Source organism: Rhinoderma darwinii, chromosome 1 (genome assembly GCF_050947455.1).
Source record: "Rhinoderma darwinii isolate aRhiDar2 chromosome 1, aRhiDar2.hap1, whole genome shotgun sequence".
Lineage (NCBI taxonomy): Eukaryota > Metazoa > Chordata > Amphibia > Anura > Rhinodermatidae > Rhinoderma > Rhinoderma darwinii.
The window spans coordinates 590,800,417-590,817,210 of record NC_134687.1 but is presented as its reverse complement, the minus strand read 5'-3'; the positions used below and the strand labels follow the sequence as shown (position 1 = coordinate 590,817,210).

Sequence of the window (16,794 nt, the reverse complement as noted above, 5' to 3'; positions counted from 1 at the left end):
CAGTGACACAGCCTGTATTATACAGTCACCATTCTGCAGAATTCCCAGCTGAAATCACTTGTTCAGTGTCTGTACGTAGCTTGCTCTGGTGATTTTCATGATGGGAAGTGTTATCTTTACACCAGGCATTGTACAGTCATCTAATGTGGAAGAAACAAACTGTACCCTGCATTATAGGGCCTCCGTTAACCTGTTAGAGGTATGCCTGTAGCGGTAGACAAGCTTGCTGACTGTTTTTTATAACGATCGGGTAGAATTGTGATGGCAGCTCTGGAGTTAAATGCAAACTTACTTAGGATCAGTGCAAGATAAATAATGCAATATATTTGGGTGACTCAAATGTGTATGTAGATAACATCTACTGTAGATATGAACGTTAAAGTGGTATTCTCGTTGTCCCACTTCCTTCAGCTGACTACTTGCAAAACACGTATTTCTACCCAGTGAATCATCATACCACCAAAGAGTATTTTGTAAATCTTAAATTTTTCTCATCTGCAATACCCTCCTTTGTAAGGCTAGCTAGTACTAGCAATGACCTGTGTGATTTTACATTAAAACATTTCATTATACTGTATCTTATAGCATGTAACATATTAATCTTTTAATATTTAATTTAAATTTATTTAAAGCTCAAATCACTTCCAACTTTTTGGAACTTTTTTCATATTTGAACACCATCTACAGTATATATAATGCATAAAGTTTAGCAAATTTGCAAATACTTTGCTTCACTTGTATTGATTTATACAGCTCATCCCCTGCTTGTTCAGTGTCTGCACAGAACATGCTTTGTTGACTTGCATTGCAGCAGCCTCTGTATAGTAGTATAGATTAAACACATCGTACCAATATCCCGTTGTACCCAACCTATTGATAATATAGATTTAAGTTCACGTTTACAGTCTGTGGTTCAACAGAGAATATGATAGTGTGGGGTTAGATCAAAGCATGATTTTCTGCCTTTTTAACTTGTGCATCATGTTCTTGAAGGAAGAGCTTGGTATGTCAATTATAAAGTCTGTTGTGGACATAGAATACCCAGTTATTGGCAATCATCTAGAAAATCAAGACCGGACCCAGGCTGAAAGCCGTAGGGTTATGCCAGCATGACTAGGGGTGTAGGAACAGGAGGAAATGTTTAAGAGGAGTAAGGAGGAGAGGGTTATATTACCTGGTGGCATAGTGGACTTAGTGCCATTAGCGGCAGAGACAAGTAAGCAAAGTGCAACATGTAGAGGGAATAATGGTTGGCACTACCTTTAGCTTGCAGGTTCCTGTGCTTACTGGGACTTGTAGTTCGACAACCTTTATATAGCGGTGCTCAGTGTGTATAAAAGAAAGACTTTGGCAAATGTCAACACGTAGAAGAATGGACAGCACGACACTCACCACTTGCAAAAAAAGGTTTCTTTTTATTTATGTTGAGGCAGGCATAACACGGGATTTGAAGACAATGGAGCCTACGACCGTTTCAAGTCCTCCAGACGCTTTATCAAGGCCTTGATAAAGCGTCTGGAGGACGGGAAACGGTCATAGGCTTCATTGTCTTCAAATCCCGTGTTATGCCTGCCTCAACATAGAATAAAAATAAACCTTTTTTTGCAAGTGGTGAGTGTCGTGCTGTCCATTCTTCTTTTATACACACTGAGCACCGCTATATAAAGGTTGTCGAACCACAAGTCCCAGTAAGCACAGGAACCTGCAAGCTAAAGGTAGTGCCAACCATTATTCCCTCTACATGTTGCACTTTGCTTACTTGTCTCTGCCGCTAATGGCACTAAGTCCACTATGCAAGTGGTGAGTGTAGTGCTGTCCATTCTTCTACATGTTGACAGAAGTAAGCAAAGGTTGTCCCGTTTATTGGTAGCGTATCTGGCCACGTAGGTTATTGGTAAAAAAGAAGTAGGTAATAACGGAGCGTTCTCTACAATCCAGTAGACTAAGGCCTTTAATTGTGGATAGACGACAAGAAACTTGGTTTTCATCCTTACAACACCAGAGATGTTGTTCAAAGATGAGCCTTAGTTGGCATTGTTAAGACATTCTTCAAAAACACCAAATAATTACCTCTTTCTTCTCCTGGAGATCGGCTACAATGGTCTTGCCCTCCACTGTGGCCTCGAATGTGTAGACAGCAGAGTCTTCATCCATGGGGAACACAAAGATTGCCTCCACCGCCTTCTCCTCCTCATTCTTGTACTTGAGTGTTGCAGACACATCAGCCACAAAACCTTTCACCTGAACGTCAACCGAGATCCCCTTGAGAGGAACTGAATGACCAAAAGAAAATGGAAAAATTAGATGTGTTTCAGCCACCTGAACAATGTTCAATCATGTTACAAATACAGGCGGGCAAGTTCAAACATTGGTTATTGCACCTCTTAAACATATTTATGGACTAGAAAGGGGTTTATATACACCAAAAGAGCAGTAAGGGGGTCAAGCCAAAGCAGAATGGAACCTTCAAGGATTCTGGAAGCTAGGGGATTTGGAAGGTAGAAGGGACTGTGTGACCACTGGCTCCAGGATGTATTGAGGTGGCCAGGGATAAATGAAAGGTGTGAGTGCATCGGCGAGAGTATGTGGGGCAGTGATTGGGTAAGGAGTGGAGTAAAGGGCTATAAAATAGGGACCAGGTGAAAGTTCCTAAACTATGTAATGTTCAGAGAATGATCCTCAATGCCCCAATTAATATCGAGGAGATGCAGATAGCAGCAAAATCCATCCCTTAAACTTACTAAGGCTCCAGGCCCTGATGGCTTTAGTAACGAGTATTATAAAATCCTAGGACCTATTTGAATAATCACCTACTGACCCTTTTTAACAACATTATACAGACTAAGTCTATCCCCGATAGGTTTCACGAGGCCAGAATAACTGTCTTGCCGAAACGTGGTAAAGATCCACTTTCCATAAATTCCTATCGTCCAATATCACTCCTCAATTCGGACTTTAAACTGTTTACAAAAATACTGGCCAATAGATTACAATCCATTTTCCCAGAACATATTACTTCTTCCCAAACGGGTTTTACCCATGGTAGATCACTAACTTACAATATCAGGACTGCGATTAGTGCCATAACTAACTCTCCTCTTAAACGACAGATGAAAAATATTCTGGTTAGTTTAGATGCCGATAAGGCAGTTGACTGTGTATCTTGGGCCCACATTTTTAGAATCTTAAAATTATGTCATTTTGGAAAGGACTTTATATATGCTAATCAAGCCATTTGCTCTGGTCCCCAATCTTCTGTCTGGGTTAATAACTTTCCTTCCCCTTTATTTGATATTGGTAGGGGTACAACACAGGGGTGCCCACTTTCCCCTCGTCTGTTCAATTTAGAACTTGATCCTTTGTTAAGACTGTTGAATGACGGATTGGTGGTGTGGAAACTAAATTGTTCACTTTTGCTGATGATGTTTTATTACTTATTTCAAATCCGAAACAAGCTGTTCCAGATGCAATGTCGCTGATTAACAGTTTTGGCAAAATTTCAGGATTTAGGGTCAATTTTGATAAATCTAAAGCTTTACCTATCTTCAGATCCGCTAAAATACATTGGGGACAAAGCTTCCCATTCCAATGGAACTCTGGTTTTAAAACATACCTAGGTATAAAATTGTCTCTTGACTCAGCTTTTTTATACTCATTGCACTTTAAACCAGTCGTTGCCTCCCTTGTGCAACTCTTGAAATCGTGTCAACATTATAAAATTGCTTTCTCTGGTCGCTGCCACTTGATTAAAATGGTGATTTTCCCCAAATTATTGTACCCCATTCAAACACTTCCCTTACTGCTCAAAAAAACTGATATTGAACTCCTTTACAAGGCCTTAAGGACCTTCATTTATGGGTGAATGGTGCAATCGCATCAGTCTACTTAAGATACAAGAACATAAATCATTGGGTGGTTTTAATTTAATTTACCTGATCATCGGTTATATAGCTTGGCAGCTAATGTTTGGTATGTTTGTGATTGAATGCACAGGGAGCCACACATTGCTAACACGGAACTGGAAGCACAATTTTATCCCCATACATCCCTTAATTCTTTATTACATCTTTCTGATTTGGAACTCCCGGAGAGAGTGAGAAGTCCCAGCGCTTTGGCCCACTATCCGGGCATGGAGACAAGTAAGACACTTATGTAAAGTAGATAGTAGACATTCAATTTTTTTTTACCGTTCTGTGGTAACCCATGTTTCTTGGGTGGAAGACCTCCAGCAATATTTAAGGTACTGGCCACACAGGGTTGTAGATTGCTGTTAGATTTGCTGCACCAGAAATACTCTGTTTTGCCCTTTGTAGAAGCCTGTCATAAATTTCCGCCATTTGAAGGCTCCCAGTTTTACTACCTACAAGCTCATAGTTATGTCTCACACACTTACTGAAATTATTCTAGAAACTATGGATTCTTGCATCGACTTAATTTTCAAAAGAGCACGGGTTAAACTTAGCTCTATTAGTTCCATATATAGACTTATTAAACCTTCTATAGAATGGGACAAGGTCCTATTAGGTGGTCACAGGATATTCCTGGTCTGGAGGTGGAAGATATTCTCAATGGCACTCAGATTGCAGAAGACAATTCCGGTGAGCATTTATCAAGATATGGCCTTGATGATATTCAACCGAGTGTATACAGGGCCCTTATATACAATCTAAAATGTCTCCAGGTTCATCGTATGTATGTGCTAAGTGTGGTCTCCCCAATGTTAACATTTTTCATAACCTTTGGGACTGTCCAAAAATCAACGATTTATGGTAGAAAGTGCAAATTTATCTAAGCACTACCTATAATTTACTGCTTACCCTTACTCCGGAATGGGTTTTATTTAATATTTGGTACTCTGCAGGGGATCGTTTGTCTAAACAGGCTAGGAAGCTCCTATGTTTCTGGGCAGCTGCTGATAAAAAAATAAAAAACATACTGCAATATTGGCTAAATCCTAAAATCCCTCCATTATCCCTAATTCAAAATTTTTTTACATTTATTTTTAGAATGGACTGGTTGAGTGCCCTTACTGATAAAGAAAAATGTACTCAGAAATTATTTGAATCCTGGTCACCTCTTATCAATACTCTCTCCTCTGATATGAGACAAAAACTTAAAACGCAATTTGAACAAACTAACTGGTATCTCATGGAGGTTCTTTAGGGTCGCACTCCATAGGCTTCAGGACAGATTCTTATTGGGGATTATAATGCTACTCTATTATTTTACATACCTCTGATGCACACTGAACAACAGGGAGGGGCAGGGTTTGTTATTGTTGATTGTCCTTTACTTTCTCTAACCTTATGTGCCTTAAAAGAGACCGAGTATATATTTTTTGCTTACAATGTATTTCTACAATGAAGAAGTGTACCCACACTGCATATATGTTTCTGTTTGTATGCTCTGTCTATGGAAAAATTTAATAAACGGAATTTGGAAAAAAAATAAAATAGGGATTGGGGGCCAGGTGAGTAAGTCACTTGGCAGGGAAGAAACAGAGGTTCCCCCACCCTTGTATATTAAGGGAAAAAGGTGTGTAAGGCTCGACACCCATATTGAGTAAGCTCAAGGGGGTAACGATGGGTGGACCATGGACTGGTACATTAGGCCCAGCCACCAGTGGCTGGACACATGCTGTAGATCCCCATGGGTTAGCATGGAATAGTCTTGGAAGTCGGTTGGGTAGACCAGCAATTGGGGTCCTGCAAGCCTGACTGCTAGAGAAATGGGCTGGGAGTTTGGGTGGTTAGGAGAAGAGTTCCCAGTTCAAGACCCTCATCTATAACGTCTCACGTTCTAGAGGACCCAACATCCATGCATTTCACGAACAGCCCGCTGATTTTGAAGGCCAGAAAAGCTCCTGTCGTGACCATGCAAGGGATTTGAAGACCTGCTTGCAGATCCTTCCACAGATTCCATCAGATTGTCTGGGGTGTGAGCAGCAGGACACTCTGATCAGTTTATTGTTGTCAGGGGACCTTTCTAACAAAAAGGGATAGTTCAAAGTGGACAACACCTTTAAATCAATATCTCAAGAATGAAATCATTCCGTCTGAAGACCCAGGGCCGGCGTCAGCATGAGGGTTTTGGGCCTATGGTGACCGGGCAATTATTCCTCTATGTTATTTCTTTTTCTGTCTACCCCCCTTAATAAAAAGATATCTATTCTTTATTTTCATGGAGGCTCACTTTGATTTCAATTTTATCTTGGGAATGTATTAGAGTTTGGTATCTCCCCCCTCCTTTAGTTTCCTTTACATTCTAATACTCAGTATTCTATTTAAATGGGTGTTTGGTTTTCACGTAAAAAAAAAGCTTAATTTTTGTTCTGCAACTTTCTAATATACTTTGTGTTTTAATTCCTCCCTATTTTCAAGATATGTGCTTACTGTCAGTGGATGAAAAAAGTCTAGTTTTGATCCAGAGGCTTTCCTTATCTACTCCTGCTAACATAGGGACATGCTAGTTATAATACATTTTCAGGACTCTAAGGGCCAGTATACATTTTTGACGCGTTTTTTGACGTGGAAACTGCGTCGGAAAAGGCACCAAAAAAAACGACCGAAAATGCCTCCCATTGATTTCAATGGGAGGCGAAGGCGTTTCTTTCCTGCGAGCGGAAAAACTGTCTCGCGGGAAAAAGAAGCGACATGCCCTATCTGAGGCATTTACGTCTCTGACCTCCAATTTACATCAATGGGAGGCAGAGAAAGCGTATTTCGTGGCATTTTTTTCCCGTGGCGCTTAATGGCCGCGGGCGAAAACTGCCGCGAAAACCGCGGCAAACGGCATGCAGACAGATCAAAATCTGCCTCAAAAATCCAGACGGAATTTTGAGGCAGAATTTTCTGCCTGGAAAAAAACTCAGTGTGAATATAGCCTAAGTTTAAACGAGAATGTATTCATTCACCAACAACAAGCAAAGATCTTGAAAACAGTGAGAAATGTATATAACAAAATAATTAGAAAGTTGCAGAACTTTTTATTATACTATAATTACGTTTTATTTACATTAAGCGCAAGAACTATAGTCACAGTAAGAACAAAAAAGGAGGATAAATCACTATGGGCAAATTTATTAACTTTTCTATAACAGTTTTCTGCAGTAGAAATGTTGCAAATGGCACAAAAGTCAGGAAAAAGCTCAGCAGGAAAAATTGAGACTTTTGTTCCTAAAATGTGGGCATGGGCTTAGCAAAAGGGGCATGCTCACTCACGGCCCGACTCAGATACTATATTGTACCAGAAATCCGCTTGCGGAGATTTCACTCTGTTGCGCACAAACAGCCAGAGATGCGCCTAATTTATTAAGAGGTGAGTTCCTTCTAATAAATTAGGCGCATTTTACTTTAGTGCTCTTTATATTAAGACTGGCGTATGAAACACCAGTCTTATTGAATTCCCTTCTATGTTTTTGTGTGGATCATTGGAGCTAAAATAATTGCATAGTGTGAGACATCTATCTGCTATGCATGACTGAAGTAGTTTTAGTCAGCCCTAGCAGAAATGCCTCATAGCCAGGGGCGTAACTAGGAAAGACTGGGCCCCATAGCAAACTTTTGACTGGGGCCCCCCCTCCCGTGGGTGTCACACAACTCCCCCCCCCTTGTAGATAGTGCCTTTTTTTACAGCCCCCCCTGTAGATAACGCCATACAGTCCCCCCTGTAGATAACGCCATACAGCGCCCCCCCCTGTAGATAACGCCATACAGCGCCCCCCCCTGTAGATAACGCCATACAGTGCCCCCTGTAGATAACGCCATACAGCCCCCCCTGTAGACTGTATGGCGTTATCTACAGGGGGGACTGTATGGTGTTCTCTACAGGGGGGCTGTATGGCGTTCTCTACAGGGGGGCTGTGTGGCGTTATCTACAGGGGGGACTGTATGGCGTTATCTACAGGGGGACTGTATGGCGTTCTCTACAGAGGGGGCTGTATGGCGCTAACGCCATACAGCCCCCACTGTAGAGAACGCCATACAGCCCCCCTGCAGGGAACGCCATACAGCGCCCCCCCACTGCTGGGAACGTCATACAGCGCCCCCCCTGCAGGGAAAGCCATACAGCGCCCCCCCCTGCAGGGAACGCCATACAGCGCCCCCCCTGTAGGGAACGCCATACAGCCCCCCCCCCCCAAAAAAAATGCAACCTATAGTGTGTCCTACAAATAACATGCATCCACAGGATAGGGGATACATGTGTGATCGCTGGCACTGATAAGGAGAACGGGGGACTGAAAGTTCTCCATGACTAACCTCTGACTTCCGGGGTCTGTGTCGGCAGCTCAATAAAAATGAAAGGAGCGCTGGTCACGCATGCGCACAAGCGCGACCGGCGCTCCATTCATTTCTACGGAGCTGCCGACACAGACCCCGGAAGTCCGAGGTTTGTGATGGAGAACTTCAGGGGACTTTCAGTCCCCCGTTCTCCCTATCGCTGCCAGCGATCACACATGTATCCCCTGTCCTGTGGATAGGGGATACATGTCTTTTGTTTAATGGCAGAGCGGGGAGATACCTCCCTGCTCTGCCGTAGTGATCAGTGGCGTCTCGCTGTAGCAGCCATAGTGGCTGCTAGCGGAGCCTGCGGCCATGGTGGGGGCCCGCGGCGGCGGGCGACAAGGGGCCCCCTCATGCCGCGGGCCCCGTAGCAGTCGCTACTGCTGCTACGGCGGTAGTTACGCCACTGCTCAGCGCAGCAAACAGCACCACACTGGCTGGTTGAGTAAGGTCCCTGTCTAAGAAGTCCATATACCCTAGTTCACACAGAGTTTTTTGGTGTTGTTTTTGACACGGAAACCGCGCCAAACAACTTCAGAAAACGCCTCCCATTGATTTCAATGGAAGGTGGAAGCATCATGCCCTTTCTTCAGGCGCTTCCGTCTCTGAACTACCATTGACATCAATGGGGGGCAGAGAAAGTGAAAAACAGCGCAAAAAATGCGGCAAAGAAAGTGCAGGCAGGTCAAAATCTGTTTTAAAATTCCCAGAGGAATTTTGAGGCATATTTCTCTGCCTACAAAAAACTCAGCGTGAACAGGGCTTAAAGTGTAGCTAAACGTTTGACAAACTTCTGACATATAATAGTGACGTCAGAAGTTTATATTGGTGGGGGTCCGAGCACTTAGACCCCCACCAATCTCTAGAATGAATCAGCTGAAGTGCTCGTGTGAGCGCTCAGCCGCTTTGTGTCCGTTCGGCTTTTTCCGGAAAGCCAATGTATCGGAGTACGAGCTCATAGACTTTCTATAGAGTCCGCACACTGATACATTTATTTCTGAAAAAAGCCGAACAGACACGAAGCGGCTGAGAGATCACATGAGCACTTCAGCTGCTTCGTTCTAGAGATTGGTGGAGGTCTCAGTGCTCGGACCCCCACCAATCCAAACTTCTGACATGTAACTATGACAAGTCAGAAGTTTGTCAAACGTTTAGCTACACTTTAATAGAGCATACGGACAGGGGGATGTCGTGATGGCAAAATTCCTTTAGAGACGCACATAAGAATCCCTTATAATCTTCTATTTCAATTATTTCATATTTTTATAAATTTAGGGAAAGTTTTTACTGTGTTGTGAAAGAATGAGAGAGCCATCCCTCCTTCTTAGTTAGGTTTCTTTCAGCATTGTCAGGCTCTGCAGCATTCTTCTGTTAGGAATCCTGGGTGGGAGTCTGTTAAAATGGCACAAGAACAGCTAAAAAGAGCTGATCTCTCCTCGACACACCCAAATACACAGAAGAACCTGTCTGCCCTATCTGCATCTATTAAAAAAAACTCTTTTGTAGAGATTCTGCGGATCGCACTGGTGTTCATTTCCTTCTGAAATATTACATTTTCAGCTTACAGGCAGCTGATTGAAGTGGGGTTTCGTCGTGGGGCATCACTTATGTCTGGTCTTCGATTGCTTCAGAATACTTGAGGGGGGAGTTCTGCTGCTGCAGCTTAAGGCTGGATTCACACGACCTATTTTCAGACGTAAATGAGGCGTATTATGCCTCGTTTTACGTCTGAAAATAGGGCTACAATACGTCGGCAAACATCTGCCCATTCATTTGAATGGGTTTGCCGACGTACTGTGCAGACAACCTGTCATTTACACGTCGTCGTTTGACAGCTGTCAAACGACGACGCGTAAAAATACAGCCTTGTCAAAAGAAGTGCAGGACACTTCTTTGGACGTTTTTGGAGCCGTTTTCTCAGACTCCAATAAAAACAGGTCCAAAAACGGACGTAAAAAACGCAGCGAAAAACACGAGTTGCTCAAAAAACGTCTGAAAATCAGGGGCTGTTTTCCCTTGAAAACAGCTCCGTATTGTCAGACGTTTTTGGTCACTACGTGTGCACATACCCTTACAGCCAGAAACAGGTCTGATCTGAGGTTTGTGAGGAGGGATGGAAAATATCAAAACTGCCTAGATACATAGACAAGAATTCTTTCTATGTTTTTCCACAGTTTTAAGTGCATAAAGTGAGAAAGGATGGGATCAAAAAGAAAGGAGGATATTAAAGGGGTTGTCCCACAATTAAATATGACAATTCTTCGTCAGATCACACAGAATATAACCATTTTTCCATTGGAATCATTTAAAAAGGACCTGTCTGCCCTCTTGACATGTCTTTTGCAGTTAATACTTGTATTCTCCATATTATAAAAATTCTTGAGTGTCTTTTTTTTAGAATTCTAAGTTGTTCCATTCCCCTATTATTCCTTCGAGAAATTTATGAATAATTGACAACTGGGTGTTACCAGTTAAGGACACTGTCCAGTTAGTGCTGATGGAAATTGTGTAGGTACACACTCTTTTGACAAAGAAGACAGAGAAATCCAGTTGTCAATTTATTCATACATTTTCAGGAGGAATAACAGAGGAACAATAAAAAGTCTGAGGTAGTTAGTGCATGCTAAGGCTGGGTTCACACGACCTATTTTCAGGCGTAAACGAGGCGTTTTACGCTTCGAATTACGCCTGAAAACACGGCTCAAATACGTCGGCAAACATCTACCCATTAATTTCAATGGGTTTGCCGACGTACTGTGCCAACGACCTGTAATTTTACGCGTCGCTGTAAAAAAACGGCGCGTAAAATAACAGCGTCGTCAAAGAAGTGCAGGACACTTCTTGGGACGTAATTCCAGCCGTTTTTCATTGACTTCAATGAAGAACAGCTCCAAATTACGGCCGTAATTGATGCCTCGCAAAACGCGAGTATGAGCAATTACGTCTGAAATGCAGGAGTAATTTCAGCCGTAATTGTCGATATCGTGTGCACATACCCTAAGAGTTGTAGTTTCATGACAGCTGGAGAACCACAGGCTGGAGACTAATGATGCTTATAATAATAATAATCTGTAAGGAAATGATAGACATCAGTATGCCATAAAAGTGTATGGTAGGATAATACTTTAATAGAATAACCGTTGTATCTTTGTATAAAGATTAGGACAATAAAAAAACATCAAAGGTCACATATCTCATTTTCTTGAAGGCAAAAACCGAAGAAGGATTTCTCACCTGGCTGTTTGGACGCAACCACGATGAGACCACAACATGAAGGAAGCAACGGCATCTTTGCTCTTGTTCTGTTAGAAGATAAGACATAATCATCAGGATGCGTCTTTATCTGGGCTTTATCAGTTCTCAATCTCAGACTTGTTTACAGAGGAAAGTATGAGAATTATAACTGTCAAACGTGAAGTCAAGATTTTAACTAAAAGCTCAAAAAAAAAGTTCCTCTATGCCCCAAGGTTCTCTAAGTACTGGTTGGCTAACGAAAACTTATCTTAATCTATTTCCTTTATTCATTGCCTGAAGTAAAAAAAAGGGAATCTTGTAAAAGGGTAGAATTTGTCTTCAACTTTTTGAAAGAGTAAATGTGTATACATTTTCTAACATGACATCTTCTGACATTGAAATCAGATAAGTTCCTGGCTGTAACATAAAGTAATAATAACATTTAACACCGCAACAACTCCGTACACAGTTCTACTGTTGGAATGGAGGGGGAGAAGCCCGATGACTCATGATCACATATTGTACAGTAATATACACAGCAAACAGTGCCAGCAGTTCTGAAGAATTTTGTCCCTGGGTGTGTGTTTTTTTTTTTAGTCTTTTTTATTTGTTACAGGATTACAGTCTTTATGAGTCATAGTCAGGAATTGGGAGGTTATGGGTCAGCTGCCTGTTTCCTGATTACTCCGCATGTCAAGTGCTTAGCCCTATGTCACACAGCAATTTCTGGAGAACCTTTCCAGAACACCTTAAGTAATTCCGTATTTAGTGATTCCCTCTTAGAATGTTATTATCGGAAACATTGCTTTTACTTTTTGAACATCGCCAGAAATATGGAAGATGAAGTTATACATTACATGAAGTGATTCAGCTATCAAAGGTGCAGATGGTGCAACCATGACAGGTCAGACCACAACAGCCATGGAGTCCATGATGGCCTAGAACATTTTTGTGCTCCGCAACCGATTAAATTACTCTGCTGGTTAGACAAGAGTGTCTGACTTGACAGACTACGGAGCTCAGAGCAAGTCTGGTTGTTGTCATCAATGATAAAACCATAAACTTTTTATTGGTCCTGGTGCTCCAGTGGTGTCCTACAACTGAGGGGAGACAGCAGACCCTACCTAATTGTATTTTTAACATCTCTGTACACATTAATTATGATGGGTGCAGACGCACAGATTTTCCAGAAAGACAATGAGCAATAGTTCTTCTGGTCAAAATCTTTACTATCAGAAATACACGTAACACTTTTACTAACAAGGTGATTACGATCCAAATTATAATAAATTTATGTTGTAATGATGGGGGTAGGGAAACAGACAAGTGAGCCCTAATCTACCCGCCACTCAGTTCCTGCCTATTTGCAACGACCCGCCCTAGGCGACAGGGTACAACTGGGCGACGGTCCCTACGCTCAATAAGTGCGCGACAGACAAACAGACAAGGGTACACAGAAGCAAAGGGAAATGGGGCAGTTGCCCACGGCAACACCGTGAACAACAAGAGTGGTGAACGAGCCGAGTCAAACCAGGAGTGTACGAGGTACAAAACGCAGAGCAGGAGAGTAGTGAACAAGCCAGGGTCATATGAAGCAGGGTCAAATAGTACAGAAGCTGCAGCAGGGCTAGGAAACCAAACAGAAGAATCACAAGCAAGGAGGAACAGGAAAGGCAGGTATAAATAGACAGAGGGCGGGAGCTAGCTCCGTCTGGCCAGGCTGTGATAGGCTCTCCCACTCATAAGCCTGCCATCCTGAGTGGTGGAAGATGGAGTCAGTCTCACAGACATAGAAGCAGGAGAAGACTGATTACCTATGGGCGTATACACAGAAGCTGTGCCTGGCAGATTCTTAACAGTACCCCCCCTTTTATGAGGGGCCACCGGACCCTTTCTAGATGGACCTGGTTTATTGGGGAAACGAAGGTGGAACCTCCTGACCAATACCCCAGCGTGAACATCCCGGGCGGGTACCCAAGTCCTCTCCTCAGGCCCGTATCCGTTCCAATGGACCAGGTACTGGAGGGAGCCTTGGACCATCTTGCTGTCCACAATCTTGGCCACCTCGAATTCTACCCCCTCAGGGGTGAGAACGGGGACAGGAGGTTTCCTCGAGGGAGCCAAGGACGGGGAGCAGCGTTTAAGGAGGGAGGCATGAAACACGTCGTGTACTCGAAAAGATGGGGGTAACTCCAGTCGGAAGGAAACAGGATTGAGGACTTCAATGACCTTGTACGGCCCTATAAACCGGGGAGCCAACCTCTTGGACGGGACTTTAAGGCGCAAGTTCTTTGACGATAGCCACACCAGATCCCCGACCATAAACAAGGGGTTAGCAGAACGTCTTCTATCTGCCTGAGTTTTTTGTATGCTCTGGGACGCCTCTAGGTTCTTCTGAACCTGGGCCCAGACTGTGCACAGTTCCCGATGAACGACCTCTACCTCGGGATTGTTGGAACTACCAGGTGAAACGGAGGAGAACCGTGGATTAAACCCAAAATTACAGAAAAAGGGGGAGACCCCTGACGAGTTACTGACCCAGTTATTAAGGGAAAATTCGGCGAGGGGAATGAATGAGACCCAATCATATTGACAGTCAGAGATAAAACACCTTAAATATTGTTCTGGAGACTGATTAGTCCTCTCGGTTTGGCCATTAGTTTCAGGATGGAAGGCAGAGGAGAAGGACAGATCAATCTCCAACTTTTTACAGAAGGCTCTCCAAAACAAAGAAACAAATTGTACCCCTCTGTCAGAAACAATATTGACAGGGACCCAATGGAGACGCAGGATGTGTTTGACAAACAAGGTAACTAACGTCTTAGCATTGGGTAGTTTTTTGAGGGGCACAAAGTGGCACATCTTACTGAAGCGGTCTACTACAACCCACACCACCGACTTGCCTTGAGATGGAGGCAAATCGGTGATAACATCCATGGAGATATGGGTCCAAGGTCTCTGGGGAATGGGCAAAGAACGTAGTAAGCCCGCTAGTCGGGACCTGGGAGTCTTGGACCTAGCACAAACCTCACAAGCGGCGACGTAGGCCTTAATGTCTTTAGGCAACCCAGGCCACCAATAGTTTCTGGCAATGAGGTGCTTGGTACCCAGGATGCCTGGATGACCAGATAGTGCGGAGTCATGATTTTCCCTAAGTACCCTTAGCCGGAATTGCAGGGGAACAAACAGCTTGTTCTCAGGAAGGTTCCCGGGAGCTGAACCTTGATCAGCAGCAATTTCAGAGCCTAAATCAGAATCAATAGAGGAAATGATTATACCTGGAGGCAAAATACAAGCAGGATCTTCCTCCGAAGGAGGGCTGGCCATGAAGCTACGCGACAGTGCATCAGCTCTAATACTTTTAGACCCAGCCCTATAGGTAACCAAAAAATTGAATCTCGTAAAAAATAACGTCCATCGAGCTTGTCTTGGGTTTAGCCTCCGGGCCGATTCTAGGAAAACCAGATTCTTGTGGTCGGTAAGGACCGTTACCTGGTGCCTAGCCCCCTCCAGGAAGTGGCGCCACTCTTCAAATGCCCATTTAATGGCTAAGAGTTCGCGGTTTCCAATATCATAGTTACTCTCAGTGGGCGAAAACTTCCTGGAGAAGTAGGCACAGGGACGGAGATGGGTGAGGGACCTGGTACCCTGGGACAAGACAGCCCCCACTCCCACCTCGGACGCGTCAACCTCCATGATAAGTGGCTCTATTTGGTTGGGCTGAACCAACACCGGGGCCGAGATAAAGCACTTCTTAAGGACCTCAAAAGCCTGGACAGCCTCAGGAGGCAAGCGGAGGAGATCAGCACCCTTGCGCGTGAGGTCCGTAAGAGGCTTAGCGATGACCGAGAAGTTAGCAATAAATCTCCTGTAATAATTAGCGAACCCCAGGAAGCACTGTAACGCCTTCAGGGAGGCAGGTTGGACCCATTCCGCCACAGCCTGGACCTTGGCGGGGTCCATGCGGAATTCATGAGGAGTGAGGATTTGACCCAAAAATGGTATCTCCTGCACCCCAAACACACATTTTTCGGTCTTCGCAAACAGTTTGTTTTCCCGAAGGACCTGGAGCACCTTCCTGACATGTTCAATGTAGGAGGACCAGTCCTTGGAAAACACAAGTATGTCATCAAGGTACACTACAAGAAATACCCCCAGGTAATCTCTTAAAATCTCATTTATGAAATTCTGGAAGACCGCGGGAGCATTACACAACCCAAAGGGCATGACGAGGTATTCAAAATGACCTTCGGGCGTGTTAAACGCAGTCTTCCACTCATCCCCCTCTTTGATGCGGATAAGGCTATACGCCCCCCGTAGATCAAACTTAGCGAACTATTGGGCCCCCTGAACCTGATTAAAGAGATCAGGAATCAAAGGAAGGGGATACTGGTTCCTTACAGTGACCTTATTCAAGTTACGGTAGTCAATGCATGGCCTAAGACCACCATCCTTCTTCCCTACGAAGAAGAAGCCAGCACCTACCGGAGAAGTAGAGGGGCGAATGTAACCCTTTGCCAGGCATTCCTGGATATACCTTCTCATGGCTTCACGTTCGGGACAAGAGAGATTAAATATCCTACCCTTAGGGAGCTTAGCTCCTGGTACCAAATCGATAGCGCAATCGTATTCTCTATGAGGAGGCAACACTTCGGAGGCCTCCTTAGAGAAAACATCAGCGAAGTCCTGAACAAACTCAGGTAGCGTGTTCACCTCCTCAGGGGGAGAAATAGAATTAACAGAAAAACATGACGTCAAGCATTCATTACCCCATTTGGTAAGCTCCCCAATATTCCAGTCAAACGTGGGATTATGCAACTGCAACCAGGGAAGGCCTAAAACCAAATCGGACGATAATCCCTGTATCAACAGTACAGAGCACTGCTCCAAATGCATGGAGCCAACAAGGAGTTCAAAAACAGGGGTATGCTGTGTAAAATAACCATTAGCAAGAGGAGTGGAGTCGATACCCACTACCGGGACAGGTTTAGGCAAATCAATCAAAGGCATAGCTAGAGACATAGCAAATTCCACAGACATGATATTAGCAGAAGACCCTGAATCCACGAAGGCACTGCCGGTAGCAGACCTACCACCAAAAGAGACCTGAAAGGGAAGCAAGATTTTATTACGTTTCATATTTACGGGAAATACCTGTGCGCCCAAGTGACCTCCCCGATGATCACTTAGGCGCGGAAGTTTTCCGGCTGCTTATTCTTACGCCTAGGACAGGTGTTCACTTGATGCTTGTCATCCCCACAATAGAAGCAGAGACCAT

General features: G+C 43.8%; 1 protein-coding gene across 5 annotated transcripts in view; it reads right to left on the bottom strand.

Annotated features, from left to right (window-relative positions):
• The window catches only part of LOC142662012 (von Willebrand factor A domain-containing protein 5A-like), a 79,515-nt gene that overhangs the window by 52,211 nt on the left and 10,510 nt on the right, over positions 1 to 16,794 (bottom strand). For all 5 annotated transcript variants that reach the window (XM_075839817.1, XM_075839835.1, XM_075839826.1 and 2 more), the window contains exons 2-3: positions 11,517 to 11,584; positions 2,071 to 2,273 (exon numbers count right to left, since the gene is read on the bottom strand). In XM_075839817.1, coding sequence (XP_075695932.1) covers positions 2,071 to 2,273; positions 11,517 to 11,584 — 271 coding nt within the window. The remainder of the gene's footprint in view (positions 1 to 2,070; positions 2,274 to 11,516; positions 11,585 to 16,794) is intronic.